At 44.9% G+C, this 14,410-nt stretch overlaps 1 protein-coding gene and 1 long non-coding RNA gene across 2 annotated transcripts in view; one reads left to right on the plus strand and one right to left on the minus strand.

The window, feature by feature from the left end:
• Nek9 (NIMA related kinase 9) overlaps nucleotides 1-14,410 on the minus strand; it is a 40,049-nt gene that overhangs the window by 2,834 nt on the left and 22,805 nt on the right. The window contains exons 14-21 of the mRNA XM_036205828.1: nucleotides 13,474-13,629; nucleotides 11,319-11,427; nucleotides 10,158-10,319; nucleotides 8,497-8,667; nucleotides 7,577-7,636; nucleotides 6,195-6,397; nucleotides 3,099-3,260; nucleotides 909-1,115 (exon numbers count right to left, since the gene is read on the minus strand). Of these exons, the coding sequence (XP_036061721.1) occupies nucleotides 909-1,115; nucleotides 3,099-3,260; nucleotides 6,195-6,397; nucleotides 7,577-7,636; nucleotides 8,497-8,667; nucleotides 10,158-10,319; nucleotides 11,319-11,427; nucleotides 13,474-13,629 (1,230 nt within the window). The remainder of the gene's footprint in view (nucleotides 1-908; nucleotides 1,116-3,098; nucleotides 3,261-6,194; nucleotides 6,398-7,576; nucleotides 7,637-8,496; nucleotides 8,668-10,157; nucleotides 10,320-11,318; nucleotides 11,428-13,473; nucleotides 13,630-14,410) is intronic.
• The window catches only part of LOC118595379, a 29,414-nt gene continuing 23,905 nt past the window's right edge, over nucleotides 8,902-14,410 (plus strand). Inside the window, exon 1 of the long non-coding RNA XR_004946520.1 lies at nucleotides 8,902-9,015. This is a non-coding gene — a long non-coding RNA (uncharacterized LOC118595379). The remainder of the gene's footprint in view (nucleotides 9,016-14,410) is intronic.

A 14,410-nucleotide genomic window follows, 5' to 3' on the forward strand; every position in this document is an offset into this window, starting at 1 on the left:
ACAAAGATCCACCTGGCTCTGCCTCCCGAGTGCTGAGATTTAAGGCATGTGCCACCACTGCCCGGCGTTTCCCTTAATCTTTAAAACAACCATATAGAGTGGGTTGTTCACAAAGTTACAAGTCCAAACTCACATAAGACAAGCCAAGGAATGACTCTTCCCTCACTCAGAGCTGAGTCAAGATGGAGTGATACCAAGAAGCAGCATATGCAAAATGCGTTTCCCAAACTATTTAACACGAACACAGTAAAGCCATAATTCTAACTTCAGTTTCCAGAAGAGAGCATGGGTGTGCTCATGCCACTCTGAGTGTGTAGGAAGAGGACACCCTTGCTTGGCAGCTGACTCTCTCCCACCGCTGTGGGTTCGGGGGTTGAACTTAGATCTCAGGTCTAGGTGGCGAATGCTTTACTCAGCTGAGCCATTCGCAGCCGTACATCATTTCTAGAAGCTACTTCAAGATGGTTCATCAAGGGCTAGGGATGTAGTTCAGCAGTAGAACATTTGCCTACCATGTGCAAGACACTGGGTTCAATCCCCATTATTGCACAAATAAATAAACAAATAAAATGGTTACAGTAAGTATGTATACGCCAAAGAGAGAGATGTTAGTAATTACTGAACCTATATGGTAGGCATAAGGACATTCATTACAGTGTTTAGACATTTTCATAATAAAAGCCAAACAACTAATAATAGAAAACAATGAAAGTTAGCTGTTAAAAAAGATAAAATCCAGGTACCCAAACTAGGTAGGTCCAAGGCTCCTGGATACAAGTATAAAAGTCACATCATTAAGAGACAGGGAATTACAAAGGGCCAAGTCTACTCAGCACCTTACATTTTGTTTCTGTGAACTTTCAAAGCAGATTTAGAAATTCAATTACTCTTCTCATGAATGCTCTTACCTGCGGGCCTCCTTCCAATTTCTTGTTCAGCTTCTGTAGTTGGGTAAAAATCTGGAGGTTTTCTTGTTGTAGCTTCTGTTGTTCAGCCAGACACTTGAACACCAGAGCTTGCAACCTCTCGACCTCGGCCTGCAGAGTGCTGCACGCACAGGTGGGAGAGGGCGATGCTTTCCCAGTACACGGTACTGCAGGGTTCAGCCGCGGAGGCTATGGACAAGAAGGAGATAATGCAGCAGGATCCGCCATGGGTCCCCAATTTTAACCAACACAGTAAGACAAATATACCCAAGAAGAGGTGCAAGGGAAACAGAAAGATGCCTGGATTTCAATTGCACTTAGTACTAAGAGGACAAGGGAACTCTCAGTGCTTAGGACTCATTAGGTTACAATAAGAATCATCTATTTGGGAGGGTTTTGCAAAAATATTTTTTATATGTTCTCTTTTAAAATGCTGAAGTGAGAAAAAGCACGAATTTCTCTGGAACAAGTTGTGGTCACAGTGAGGAGGACATGGTTGGTAAAATAGTGGTTATATTGTAGAAGAGGTTTGGGAAGAGCTGGGTGAGGAAAACTGCCAACACAATTTAAGAAGGCCAACACCGGAAGGGGAATGTTCACCTTCAAGGGTTAAAGGTTTGTCACCACCGTCCTGGGAAGGCTTTCAATTATTCTAGCCTGGATTTTTCTTCCTTATATACTTTTTTAAAAACTAGCAGGTCTGAGCCAAAATCCCAGCACTTGGAGGCAGGTGGATTTCTGAGTTCAAGGCCAGCCTGGTCTACAGAGCAAGTTCTAGAATAGCCAGGGCTGCACAAAGAAACCCTGCTTAAAAACAAAACAAAACAAAACAAAACAAAAAAACCAAACAAATAAATCAATAAAAATTTAAAAAATCAGATCAGCAAATAACAGCCTACAGGTCAATTCTGACCTAATTTGTAAATAAATCTTTATTGAAACATAGGCACACTCATTCATTATGTATTACAGGTTGAGCATCCCTAACATGAAAATCCTAAATGTTCCTAAATCCCAAACTGTCGGAGCACTGGATATGATATCACGAGTGGAAAATGCTACACTTAAGCTCCTGAGATGGACTCAGTTCAGAATAGGTACATTAAAATAAGGCACGAAATGATCTCCATGCTAAGTTTACAAGGATTCTATGAAACATAAAGGAATTAATGTTTAGCCTTGGGTCCTAGCCCTAAAATATCTCATTTTATATATGCAAATATTCCAAAACCTAGTAAAATATGAGATTTAGAAGCCTTCTGGGTCCCAAGCATTTGGATAAGAGATAATCAGCCTGCATCTGTGACTGCATTTGTGCTACAATGTTAGTTACCCATGCAAAGTAGACTTGTAAAGTCAAGTGATAACTGTGTGGTTTCTCAACAAGAAGCTTGATGTCCCCTGGTTTAGAGTTGTTGGTTTCCCACAATTTCACTTCCACCCAGGTTGGATATATATGCACTGTTCCTTCAGTACTACAGGCATTCTTTCTTTCTCCTTTTTTCATGTCAGGCCCAGGCATTACCCCTCACCCCACCCCACCCCCTTTGTTTTTCGAGACAGGGTTTCTCTGTGTAGCTTTGCGCCTTTCCTGGATCTCGCTCTGTAGCCCAGGCTGGCCTCAAACTCACTGAGATCCGCCTGGCTCTGCCTCCCGAGTGCTGGGATTAAAGGCGTGCGCCACCACTGCCTGGCTGGCATTACTTCTTATACATAGTTCAACTCACTCTCACGGTGCCATGAAAACTGAGTTTGGGGGCTAGGATTGTGGTTGTTTGTGGAGCACTTGCTTAGCACGCTCCCTGGTTGGATCTCCAGCACTGCATAACTGGATGTGTGACACATGCCTGTGATATCATTTGGGAGGTGTAGGCAGGAGTAGCAGAGATGTTCACGGTCATCCTTCATCCTTGGCTGGGCTACAGAACTTGTTTCACAAAGAAACAAACTACCACAACACAAAGACTAATTTGGAAATGTACAGTTCCATTTTGGTACTTCTGAGGAAGGGGGAAACAGGTCTCTGGTGCTAAAAGGCACAGAGCAGCTCTCAGAACCACTTGAGGCAGGGTAGCAGTGGTCCAGGGAGATAGAGGACCCGGGAAACCAGGGACCTAGGAACTCACAATCCCAGTCTACCTAGTTGACGCTAAAGACAGAAAACTCAGTTACCCAGGCTCCTGCTGGGGGCTGGTGTTCTGGAGGAAGCTCAGATGCCACTTTGAGTCCTTGTAGCTCTTCATAGGGCAGGGTGTCCTTCTCAGACTCTGAAAACGCTGCACTTAGGGGAGTTGGGCTGTCAGGCATGGGGATGAACTCTGCGTTTTCCAGCTCCTAGGTCCACAAGGAAGAATCTCATCAGTTCGTTTGCAGCCATCTACACTCTCCCAAGTTCCCCTGTAGCTTTTCCGGTCATTCTGTTGTAACATCAGCACCCTCTAGTGGGACACAACAGTGGTGGCTAACAACACAGACTGTCTAACCCGGAAACACACTGCCATCCTTTCTTCAGTGATGGAGATTCAGACTCAGTTGAAGACCAGCGGTACCTGGCTCATTTCCCCAGCACACACTGTTTCGCTGGTCAGGAGGCTGAGGCTGGAGGCATGCTGCTGCTTCTGCTCTCTACCCTCAGCTGACCAGTTAAGTTCTAGTGGAAGACCAACACACCTCCCCTTTCATAAAAAATTAAAAATTCCACCATGTGTGGTGGCGCATGCCTTTAACCCCAGCATTCAGGTGGCAGAGGCTATGAGTTTGAAGCCAGACTGGTCTACATAGTGAGTTCCAGGCCAGCCAGGAAAAAAATAACCCATAAATTGTAAATGTTTGCTGGCCATGCTGCACATACTAGTGATTGATTGAGTCAAGAAGAATAAAGCAAGAGGTGGGTTAAGGACACCAATAAAACCCAGCAATTTTATCCCTCTGAGAAATAACCGCCAATCCAGGGATCACTAGATAGTCTAGTTCACATTCTTCTGTGCAATGTAGTTTCTGAAAGAATAAGGTCTTACTGATAGAAATCCCATCTTTTCATGTAAAATAGTTCACATTTTTACTGTACCTTATTTTTAATAAACTGTATTTCTATAGTAAGGCATTTCAACTGACCAATATTTCATTTCTATAGACAGTATATAATCTTTGAGCTTAATTTTTGCACAGGTACACTTCAAGTAAACTCTTTCTATGTGTATACTTTAGGGAGCTTATACAATAGTAAGTTTCCTTATGATTTTTAAAAAATTCTTTGTAGTGTTTGCTATCCCTCCCTGTATAGAGAGAGTTGCCCTCTAATGGGGCAATGATGCCCTACTAGATACCACAGGCTAACAAGAGGTCCAGGGCTAGGGTTACCTTTTTTGGAGATGCTGGCAAGTGAGAGCCCATGTACCCACAAACAGGCAATAGCCAGTGTTCCTGGTTACCCTCCAGAACTTGACAGTAGGATCCTATTGCTCACTTGGGAGGCAGAGGCAGGAGGTTCTGTGAGTTCAAGGCCAGCAGGATCTACACAGTGAATTCTAGGACAACTGGGAGGAAACAAGTAAGACCTTGTATTTAGCTTAAAACAACAACAAAACAAAAGAAAACAAAAAGACTCTATTGCTGAAGACATCACATAGTTAAGTTCTAGAACACAGAGAAACCAAGTTGGTGCTCCCCTAGAAGTCTTATCCCTACTGGCGAATGTTTATATTGCTGCAAGTTACTCTGTACACTACCAGAGAGGAAAAGTAATCAGCTAGCTGTGAGCCCTTCAAACTAGAACAACTGGCAGGACACGCTCACTGGGGCCTAGGGGCATGAACATCCCTGGAGGAACTGACCACTTTCTGACGGAATATAAGGCCTGCTCCACAAGTTGAAGCCCATACCTGGCACTGTTACTGGGGCCAAAAATGTAGCACGGATAGGTCCCAGGCCCCAGGGGAGACCCTACTACCATTACTCTGTTAAATGGATACAGTATTAAATGACTCCTAATGACTTACTCTTCTATTCAGAGACCAGCATTTCTTTCACAGAGCTGCTTCTGGCAGTAGATAGTGATTAACACAGAGACCCACACAGTTGGTAATGGTGCAGAGAATGAGACTGAGGAATTCTCAGCTCTTAACAGGACCTCTGTATCATACCCTCTCCTCCCAAAGGCTCGGGGATCATAGTGGAAGTAGAAAGACTGTAAGAGCCATAGGCTGTGGGTGACTGTAAGAAAACTGCTCCCTGGACACAGCAGGGCAGTTGCACATAGAAGTTCACAGCAGTTGTGACAGTATGCCTAAGACCTGTGCAAGCTCAAGCCAGACCAAATCCCAGCCCAGCACGAAGAGGTGGGGATGGAGTCCTAACCCTAGCTGAAGACCTACTGGCAACTGCAAGCAGCCAGGAGAGGAAGGGTCAGTCTTCTTAAAGGGGTAGCTCCGGTAGTACTCTAGTGGAGGGACACACACCCAAGGGTATATGGGGCCGGGTGATGGTGGCACACGCCTTTAATCCCAGCACTCGGGAGGCAGAGCCAGGCAGATCTCTGTGAGTTCGAGGCCAGCCTGGTCTACAGAGTGAGATCCAGAACAGGCACCAAAACTACACAGAGAAACCCTGTCTCGAAAACCAAAAAAAAAAAAAAAAAAAAAAAAAGAGCATATGGGCAGCACACTGTACCTGATGGGCTTAGAAAAACAAATGGGGGACAAAGTGAGCCCATAGCAAGGGGGAATAGACCTGGGAAGAGTTGGGGGAGAGGGATGAATAAAATAATGATCAAAATAGAATGCATAAAATTTTCAAAGAACTAATAAAAATGAAAACTATCTTTAAGACAGGTTACAAAAATTTTTTAAAAAGGTAGTTATATAAAATTATTATGTTCACTTTGGTCCCCCCCCCCCAAAGCTGAGGACTGAACCCAGGGCCTTGTGCTTGCTAGGCAAGCGCTCTACCACTGAGCTAAATCCCCAACCCCCGTTCACTTTAATAATACAGGAATAGAGGAGTTGGGTCCACTGGTGGCTCATACCTTTAATCCCAGCACTTGGGAAGCAGGCTGGCCTGGGCTACAAAATGAGACCCTGTCTTAAACATGCTGTACCCTTTCTACTTAGAAATGAAAATAGGATTAGCTTTGTGGTGCCTTCTTTCCAGATGGGAATCTGAAGCCTCATCTCCTGTCTAAATTAGTAGGGCACAAGAGACGGAGACCTTGGCGACCCTTACTGGCTCCTTCTACAGACTTATCTGAAGTATCTGTTCCAAGGGACTTACCCTTCGAAGCCAGCCAGGACAGGAGCTGCTAGCCCCACAACTGTTCCCCACAGCCTCTGTGGGACTGATTAAACCTTCCATTCCACGGTCTGCTTCCATTGTTCCTCGGAAGCCTCCGCTTGGATCTGGAGTTTCAGATTCCTGTTGACTGTCTTCCTCTTCACCACCACCGCCACCGCCTCCCGGGCTGGAGCTCTGAACCACTGGTAGATGTGTGGTACAGAAGGAGAGAGCTTTTCTATGCCACAGAGAGACTGAGCATCTGACAGACTCACTCACCCTACCAAAGTTCCCAGAGTTGCACAAACTGGAATGTTTACACAAATACTTGAGACTAAACAGTTTTTACATAGGGTTTAAATTTTTAAAAATCATTAAAAAAAAGATTTGTTTTATTTTGTGTTCATGTGTATGTACCATGTGCACACACTGCCCTCGGAGGCCAGAAGAGGGCGTCAGATCCTCTGCAACTGGAGTTACAGATGGCTGCTAGCTGCCATTTGAGTGCTGAGACCCAAACCCCCAGTTGTTTGTAAAATCAATAGGTGCTCTTAACTGATGAACCATCTCTCCAGCTCATTATTTTGAAAAGTTATTACATTATTTTTAAGTTTATTTTAAATAGTTTTTTAAATTTTATTTTGTATTCCAATCCCAGTTCCCCCGCCCTCCCCTTCTCCTGCCCCTCACCTCCCCCTATCCTACCCCTCAGAGTGGGTAGGGCCTCCCTTGGGGAGTCAACAAAGTCTGGCATCCTAAATTGAGGCAGGACCAAGCCCCTCCTCCCTGTGTCAAGGCTGAACAAGGTTTCCCACCTTAGGGAGTGTGTTCCAAAAGGCCATTTCATGCACCCGGGATAAGTCCAGGTCCCAGTGCCAGAGCCCCCCAACAAATGCATTAACTTATGCTGTGTGTGCATGTGTGTCCACAGTGCATGTGTAGAGGTCAGAAGACAACCTGCTGAGGTTAGATCTCTCCTTCTACCATGTGGCTCTCAGGACTGAACACAGGCTGTCAGGACGGCAACAGGAGACTTTACTCCAGTCATCTTGTGAGTCAGCCTTGGCTGTCCTGGAACTCACTCTGTAGCCCAGGCTGGCCTCAAACTCACAGGGATCCACCTGCCTCTGCCACCCAGTGCTGTAAGCTTTTAAAGACTAGACTACCTGGAATGCCATCGAAGTAAAAGGCTCATGGGATAGTAAGGAATATAAATGTCACATCACTATGTGGAGCAAGCCTCTTAACGGCTTCCACATGTGATGCAGGCATATCACCCTGATAATGTCAGAGCAGCAACACTCACCAAAATACAGCCTTCCCTCTTAATTACAGCTTCTTAACCCAAAGACCAAACTGGCACCTGGGCCACCATCACTTACCAGTTCCGATGGACAGGCCGCTGCTATTAGAACGGATGGTCTTAGAATTCAATACTTTCTCTGGGGAGAAATACATACTAGGTAAGACATATACACAGACACTGGCAGGAAGAGTGAAGGGAGGCAGGGCAGGCAGGAAACAGTCACTACCATTTCTGACTCCCAGTAACTTACTGTTTACTTTTTACAAGTTAGTCTCACAAGTGAAACACTTACTGAGCTACTATATAGGCAATGAGGCAGTGGGAGTTTTCTACTCTGCTGTTCACTGGAAGTATCATGGTAGCTTTACAAAGTAACAATACCTAAATCCCACCCTAGAGATACTGATTCAATTGGTCAAGGGTGGGGCTTTTATAAAAGCCAAGACTTTTTATCATGGAGTTCAACATAATGTTTCTGCAAAAAGCATTTGGAAATTTTCTTTTAAAAGAATTATTGAGCTGGGGATTAAATCCCAGCACTTGGAGGCAGAGGCAGATGGATCTCTGTGAGTTTGAGGCCAACCTGGTGAGTTCCAGGTCAGCCAAGACTACAAAGTGAAACCCTGTCTCAAGAAACAAAAGAAAAAAAAAGTCCAAACTGATTGTGGTGGAATAGGCCTGTAATTCCTGAGCTCAGGAGGTGGAGGCAGAAGGATCAGAAACTCAAGGTTTTTCTTTGCTACTAAGTACTGAGTTTGAGGCTACACTGAACTACACAACCCTGAACAACAGTTCAGTAGAGAAGAAACGGCAGATGACTAACGTGGGAAATGAAATGCTTGGTTCCCACCACTCTGATGGCATCTCTATCCAGCACAAGACCCGCAAAGGCTCTGCTTCAGGAGACTTGTGTTTCCAACAGCGTCACCACAGGTACCTTAGGTAAGGGTCAATCCTGTCCAAGCCACCCCAACTCCATATATATGAAATCCTTACCAACAATAAGAATGGTGTGCCAGCCACGGCAGGAAAGGTCTGGGACATGATGCAGAGATCCAAAAATAGGTCGAGGCCAAGAGGTACAGATATCAGAGCCATGTGGTCTTTCGGTGGGGGTCATTGCCAGGCGGCCATTGCCTCCATTTCCCCAGGCAAAAATGTGATTATCTAGAAAAAAATTAAACAGCAGATTAATAGGACACTATTTGCCCAATTCTGTGGGTATCCCACTGTTACACCCTGGACCTAGAAAGATGTCCTACTATGTACCAAATGAGGAAAGCTATTTCTCTAAAAAGAGCCTAAAAACTCTTTCTGATTCCACCCGGGGAAAAATGACTACTGCTCCTATGTCTGCCATTCATTCATTCATTCATTCATTCACTCATTCACTCACACAGGTAAGAGAATCTACTCAAGGGGTCTGAGGCAGGACACAGAGCCAAGTCCTTGCTCCAGTGAATTCGGGCGAGAACGACCACACAGACACAAACAGCCATCTCCTCTCAGATCGTGGTAAGTGCTGTGAAGGAAGGGAGTGGTGAGGAAATGAGGGCTATGAGGAACAGTGGGATGGCGTGCCATCCCTTTAGACAAAGTGGTCAGAGAAGCAGTACTCTGTGACACCTGAGCAGAGATCTAGCTGAACTCAGCGAGTTTCCAGGCAGACATAACAGCAAGGTTGCACAGACAGGGAGGAAGAAGGTCCCCAGGAGCAAAGTAAGAGAGAGGGACACGTGGCAGGAGAAGTCCTGGTCATATGGGGCCATGAAGGCTGACTGATGTGCCAAGCCATGAGAGCCTCTGGGCAGGAGGCATTCAAGAGAAACTCGGAGGCTAGGATGAGAAGCAACAGCAAAAGAGCAAAGGCGGAAGCAGAGACCAGCTGAGGGTCTGGTACTAGCGAGAAGTTGTTGGGTACATTCTGGAGCTAGCCCATAGGATCTGCTGATGGATAGATAGCACGGAGAGTGCAGGATGGAGCTAACTGAGCTAAGGAGTCCGCAGAGGAACAGGCCTGGGCAGACTCACAATGTGCCAACACTAGAAATCTGATTCTTGTCCAATTGAGGCTGGTGACCTCCCTCCCCCTCCCTTGCTCCCTCCTAACTGAAAGGGTGACTGATTGATGACCCCGACAGGACACCAGATATATAGCAGGACTCATCTAGACTCCAGGGGTTATATTGCCACTGTAGCTTTAGTGATCCAAGCTGAGGGGTGTTGACTAAAGGTCTTTAGGTCAGAGATGGTAGTACAAGCTGCAAGGTCCAGAGAGGAATTTAAAGGAATGGGCTCATGGTGGAGAAGAGGACAGAGTCCTGGGAAGAGGTGGATGTTTCTGCACAGCACCTGGAAGACTGCCTATGTGCTTCATCTCACATAGCCAGCCAATGCTGATCGGGACCAACATGGTACTGTACAAGACAAACAGAAGTACTCAATGGTTCTGGAGATATTTTACCAAAATGTTACCAAAACAAAGTCGGGTGAACTTAGAATACAAACCTGCCATTATCTAGAAATGTGTCCTGTAAAAAAAATGTACTATATTGGACATAAAAACATATGCCAGTTAGATAAAAACTTCTCTTTCCTAATCAAGAATTAAAATAGCCACCTGTCTGGGAAGCTTGAAAATACATAGGCCGACTCACCATCAGTGGCAGCAATGGTGAACTCATCGCCACAGGAGACCCTGATCACCTGCTTCCCACCAAGGGGTCCGCCCAACAGGTTGATTCCCAGGCGCTTCTTATAATTCCCAACACCCAGCTGCCCACACTTATTACAGCCAAAAGTCAGCAACCGGCCTCGTTCTGAGAGAGAAGCAAAAATAAACAGCCAATCACAAACGGGTCATGAAGGAGACGATACAGCAATGCAGGCTCCATGCACTAGAAGACAGAAATATGAAGCTATCCACATGATCTTGAGGTGAGGGTACCTAGGCAGGGTGACCAATTAGAACTTCTAACTGACCAAAGCATTTTCTTTCCAATATTTCAAACAATATTAAAACAAAACAACCACACACACAAAAGAGATTTATTTATTGTGCACATGTCATAGCTGAGGTCAGGGAACAAAACTCTTTCACCATGTAGGTTCCTGGGATCAAACTGAGGTGTGGATGGCTAGCCTAATATAAAATTTTTAAAGCAGAAAAAGGGTACTACCTTAATTTAGAATACTTATAGTAAGTCCCAATTATAAATATGGCTTTTATTTTTAAGAGTATTTATAGCTGGGTATGGTGCATGTCTTTAATTCCACCACTCAGGAGGCAGATGCAAGAGGATCCCCAAGTCTGAGACCAGTCTGGTCTAAAGATCAAGTCCTAAGACAGCCAGGGCTACACAGAGAAACCCTGCCTCAGAAAACAAACAAGTGATTATTTACTTATTAACTTTATGTTATGTGTTTCTCTGTGTGTATGCCACCCTGTATGGGTCCCCTCAGAGGTAAGAAGAGGGCATCAGATCCCCTGAAGCTGAAGTTATAGTCACCTATGAATAGTTCAAATTGGGTGCTGGACATGAAACTCAAGTCCTCTAGAAGATCAGCAAGTAAGCACTGTTAACCACTGAGCCATCTCTCCAGCCGGAAGTGCGGTGTTCTTATTAAAGTACACATTTGTTTTGTGTTTATAAAGATCATTAAAAAAATAATCTATGCTTGAATGCCTAATTTGTTAATAAGGTAATACTGAGTACTAGGGAGAAGTCAGAGGATGCATATATCATTAAGAAAGTTAACAGTTCACAGCACAAAAGAACCTGAGCTTGGAAGGCATATGATACAGTTCAACAACTTACCATCAATAGCAGCTGTATGAGTCTTGCCTGGGGCAATGGTACGGATTTTGTAAAAGGACAACTGTTTGGCCAAGGTGAAGGAGGTCGTGTAGGGAACTTCATGGTATGCCTGGGACATTAAAACAGAACAGCCTCGTGAAGCCAACAATGGTGGTGGTGCAGGCGTGGGCAGGCTGAGGACGGAAAAGGCCTTCCAAACAAATCCTGCTACTAAGAGAGGTGCCGCAGCTTCCCATCTTCAACAGGACATAAACAAGCTCAACACAGAATCAGAATGGGATGGAAGGAGCAGGGATCTGACTATAAAATCTACATTCTGAATTAAAGCAGGCAACACAAGAGCTCTTCATCTCAGAAGACAATGATCTAAGGACGGAATAACTGAACCTGTGGTGCTTGTACACTCTGCCTAGCTCACAAGATAGGGCAAGGCAAACTCGCTCTTAAGCTTACAAAGAAATTGGTCATTGTGATCTAATGTTACCCACAAGGTAGTATTTCACAAAGTTTTACTACACATATTCCTTTTAACCGATATACATAGCAGGGAAGTGGTGGTGTTATGTCTTGAATCCCAGCACTCAGGAGGCAGAGGCAGATGAATCTCTGAGTTTGAGGCCAGCCTGGTCTACAGAGTTGCAGGACAACAAGGGCTACACAGAGAAAAATCAACAACAAAACAAAACAAAACAAACAAACAAACAAACAAAAAACCAAAAATCTGTCCGGGAGGTGGTGGTGCACACCTTTAATCCCAGCACTTGGGAGGCAGAGCCAGGCAGATTTCTGTGAGTTTGAAGCCAGCCCTGTCTACAGAGTGAGTTCCAGGACAGGCACCAAAACTACATGGAGAAACCCTGTCTCAAAAAACCAAACCAAACCAAACCAAACCAAACCAAACCAAACCAAACAAACAAAAAACCAAACCAAACCAACAAACAAAAAACCCATGTAAACGAAGTTCACAATGAACCTGCATTTTAACAAAGCACAAAATCAAGTGATAATTTTGAAGGTGCCTTTCAAACTATCCACTTTCCAGCCTTTACCTTGAGTTTGTGCTCTCCTAAGATTGGACTGTGGACACTACATACAAATGAACTCATCTTTCATCACGTTAGGGAACTGTAAATTTACTTGATTTTTCTTTCATACTTTCTTTTTAATTTTTTCTTTTTGCATTTGAAGGTGAGGACTGGGAACAGACCTCATCTTTAGAAATGACAAAAACTCTTGATACTAGCACACCCTGAAGATGTAGAATGGTAATTACCCTTGGTAAGTAAGTGTGGGGTCAGTGTTTTGGAAGCAGTGTGTCAGGAATCTACAGAGACATAGAAATGCTTCTTTTCATTGGCACAATATTCTTGTCACAGCTGGGCAGTGGTGGCACGCACCTTTAATCCCAGCACTCGGGAGGCAGAAGCAGGTGGATCTCTGTGAGTTTGAGGCCAGCCTGGTCTACAAAGTGAGTTCCAGAACAGCCAAGGCTACACAGAGAAACCCTGTCTCGAAACCACCCCCCCAAAAAAAAAATTCTTGTCTGTTCCGACGGTGACAGGGTAAACCCTGAACTATCTCATTACCCTTTGCAGTCAATCCGCTGAGCTGTAACTGTAAAACATATGCACATACACACTTGTGGGATTTTTGCCTTTGGTTTTTAAAGGGATCTTGTCACACATCCTAGGTTTGCCTCAAACTAAAGATCCTTCTGCCTCAGCTTCCTGAGTGCTAAAATTGAAGGCATGCATCATAATGCTTAGCCTCTGTACCAACACATGTGTAAAACCACCACCCTGATCAAGACAGAGATCACTTAGGTGAATCCCCTTCTTTTTGATTAAGACTCCTGTCCCCGAACAAAGAAAAGAAATACAGTAAGATAAACAAAACCCCCACAAAGACTTGCACCTCTCCCCACTGAGGTAGCTTCTACCTGACTACCGCCATCATGATCATTGAACCTGTACTGAACCTCACATAACCTAATCATACACTGTGAACTCTTTTGTGGCTGGCTACTTTTGCTGAACATAATGTATGTGAGATCACTTTATTCTTAAGCCAAATTCCTCAGTCATTCACCTATAATATCAAAGAAATCCCAACCCAGACTACTGTTGATGTGGTTAAACTCTTAAGGGCCACTCACTTCATGGTTGATGATTCCAGACATGCACTGATTCAGGCCCAGTTTGTTGAACTCATTGAGTCCACAGGCCAGCACTTTGCCTGACTGGGTGAGCAGGAAGGTCCCATCACAGCCACACTGAACTGCAACAATGATTAAGGCCTTTGGAACATCTACCTGCAAGGAAAACGTTGGAGAAAAAGCCCAAGTACGTAATTCATATTAGAAAATAACCCTCAAGTTCCATCAGCATGCTGCCCAACAGCTTGGAGATCCTTCTTCCTAACATGGAGCTCAAGTTTTACAGCAGAGGAAAAGGCTGCAGTTGGAATGAGCAGATGCTCCCGGTCAGTCTGTATTAGGAATGGCTGCTACTTCTTTGGAGAAGGCTTCTGTAGAGGGGAGACTATGCAGACAAGCTGGGAAAGGGGTAGCTCCAATCTCTAGCTGACTTGGTCTTCTGACATGAGGGCTCCCTGACAGTTTTAGAAGGAACATGGCAGCCTGGACATCTCAGTCATTTAGACAGTGTACAGAGGCAGCAGCTAGGACCTCCATATCCTTCTCCAGCTTGTAAGATAGGTAGAGAATGAAGGTGTCAGATGGGGCCATGGATATGTCCAACACCTTGAGCCTCAGTTTCTCTTCACAAGAGGAATGGCTGTGGCTCTAAAGAGTCTCTATACGCGTCATTTAACCCTTAGGATAGAATAAAAATGGACAACTGTAAACAGTATAGCACTGGAGTTGGTGGTGGCTAACCTCCTGGTGTCAGGTAAGCCTGGGCCCCGAGGCATGTGGGAGTGACTGTGCTTGTCCCTCAGCTGACTCAGGTCCTGGGAGCCTCTTACAGTGCCAGCCCTGGCAGTCCTGACAGTAATCAGATATGATGTCTCCTACCGCACAGCCTCCGTGTTCAACGGTAGTAATGGAAGGCTGGGGTAAGAGATAACATGTC

This window comes from Onychomys torridus, chromosome 14 (genome assembly GCF_903995425.1).
Source record: "Onychomys torridus chromosome 14, mOncTor1.1, whole genome shotgun sequence".
NCBI lineage: Eukaryota > Metazoa > Chordata > Mammalia > Rodentia > Cricetidae > Onychomys > Onychomys torridus.